Raw genomic sequence first — 2,453 nt, forward strand, 5'->3', positions numbered from 1 at the left:
TAAAAATAATTTACATGAACAAAATTAAAATTTTTTTATTGAAAATATTAGTATACAGTTGGTTACGTTTTTTATTTTGTTTTCCATCTTAGATGAAACAAACAGAACAGAAGCTGAAATACAAAGGGATGAAAGTATGATGGTTTGTTTCTTAAGGTGGCGTGTGAAGTGAATGATTGTGTTATCTTCCAGCTGGGATATATGGGCGGCGTCCTATGCGGCTCTGTTCCATTGCTTTCCAATCATTGATGGAAGGTCAAACTTCAAAGTCCAACATCAATACCAAATATAAATACATGATATATAGTTTGTTTCATACCTTCATATGTAAATTGGTGAACTTATTTCACTGTTTTAACTAAATTTTTTTCCACTCTTCACTGTCCACCAAGTTTACTAGTTTTTAAGTTTTACATGCCATTTAATATTTTTTACAAAAAAAAAAATTTTGAGTTTGATTTTTTTTTTTTAATTTTGGAAGTTAATATTGCGCAATTAATTTTACCGCCAATATTTAATATAAGGAAAAAAAAATCGAAACTCAAGTAAAAGAAATATAAAATTCAATTTCAACAATAGCATAATTTTAGTGTTTCATTCTGACTTTGCTTGATAACTTGTTATATTGTCGATTGAAATTGACAGTTATAATATTAGTTATTTAATATTATTTTTTGTGACTAATTTTTAATGGACACTTATCAATCTAACATAGTTAATAATGCATCGAGTGGAGTACCAAAATTTTAAAATATTAAGGAGATTTAAACATTATTAAATATTCTATATACCATTCTAATATGCAAACAAAATCTTTTCTTATATATCTTGATCTTTCTAAATTCCTCATTTAAGTTAAAAGGGACATCATACTATTAATTAAGATGTTTGACTTTTTTTTTATTAATTAATGAGCATGTAGCAATCTATTGGATAGTGATAAATTCTTAAATAAAACACAGTGTCACAACAAATTTAGTCATTGACCTGTCAAATTGAGAGATACAGTGAGAAACTAAAAAAAAAATTAAATTTTAAAAAAAGTCTATCCTATAAAGTGAACTGCTCAAATTAAAAAGTTTTCTTCAATGAAGTACATAAATAATCGCTCAAGATCTATTTATAAAGTTTGTTTACGGCCGGCTCCTCTATCTCGGTTATGTGAATACTGTCACCGATAAATGATTCAGGAGTAAACTACCATTTGTACTAATGAAAGTTGAAAACGCTGACATATTTATCTATAGAAAAAAGAAATTACCATTTGTACTTATAAAAAATTGTTTTTACATGTAAAATTATCCAAACTCTAAAAAATTAAATAAAATTCATAAATTATCCTTCTCTCCACACTATCATCTCCTTCCTCCCTCCTCTCTCTCTCAATGTTCTCAGCCATCCAATCCCAGCATCAACCACAAATCACCGTCTCACCCTCCTCATCATTATTCACCCTTCTCCGCTAGTAACGTCGCGGACCTCCGCCAGTCCAGGAGCACCGCACCAGCTTTTTCTCGCCACCATTACCATTGGCCTCAAACCAGAGCCTACCGCGTCAGAGACCCTCCTCTTCACGCTACCTTATCGCCGCTATAGCCAACCCTCTTCACCACTTTCTGGGTCGTAGAACCACCACCGCCGCTGCCCTTCCAGTTGGGAGGAACAGAGCCGAGGTCGCGGTCGTTGAAACTCTCTCTGTCAGGACAGGTGTCAATGACTCCAATGATGAGATTTGAGAAATCCGTCTCCTTGATGAAGCCGGCCCTGTCGGCAATTTTGAGGCCCAAGAACTGCGGCAAGCGGGTAGTGTGGAGTTGGCGGACCTGCTCCGGGATCACTGCGATGAGGTGGGACAGGGATTCTAGCTTCTGGGCCTCTAAAGGTGAGAGCTTTGCTAAGAAGCCGTGAAATACAGTGTCGTAAGTGTGAAGGACGGCGGCGGTGGTGGTTTTAGCTGCAGTGGCATGGTTGATAATAGAAGTGAGAGAAGATTCGTACCAGTGCTTGTGGGTTGGGAAGATGGAGGGCTTGACTTCATGGTGGACTTGCACCGTGAAAGGTGCTCTTCTTCTCTGGGGAAGCGGCAGCAAGTGTTGCTGTGACTATGAGGATGAAAGAGAGGAGGGTGTGGCAAGGAGCCATTGGAGCAGCAGTGGGGACTGAATGGGAAGTAATGGTGAGAGTGTGATAATTTTTTAGGATTTGGATAATTTTGCCTGTAAAAACAATTTTTTATGGGTACAAATGGTAATTTCTTTTATCTATGGGTAGATATGTTAACGTTTTCAACTTTCGTGGGTACAAATGGTAGTTTACTCAATAATTCAGTATTACATGTCTTAATATAATTTATTATTTTTTATTAGTAATTAACTAATAATATTTAAAAAAATTAACTAAAAATATAATGTCGGGAATTGAGATACTAAACTTAAGATATTATGTTGCGTTGC

The 2,453-nt window shown here is 35.3% G+C and overlaps 1 protein-coding gene across 1 annotated transcript in view; it reads right to left on the reverse strand.

The window, feature by feature from the left end:
• The window catches only part of LOC107607969, a 26,440-nt gene continuing 25,558 nt past the window's right edge, over positions 1,572-2,453 (reverse strand). Inside the window, exon 2 of the mRNA XM_016309860.1 lies at positions 1,572-2,102. Within this exon, the coding sequence (XP_016165346.1) occupies positions 1,572-2,102 (531 nt within the window). The remainder of the gene's footprint in view (positions 2,103-2,453) is intronic.

This window comes from Arachis ipaensis, chromosome B07, assembly GCF_000816755.2.
Source record: "Arachis ipaensis cultivar K30076 chromosome B07, Araip1.1, whole genome shotgun sequence".
NCBI lineage: Eukaryota > Viridiplantae > Streptophyta > Magnoliopsida > Fabales > Fabaceae > Arachis > Arachis ipaensis.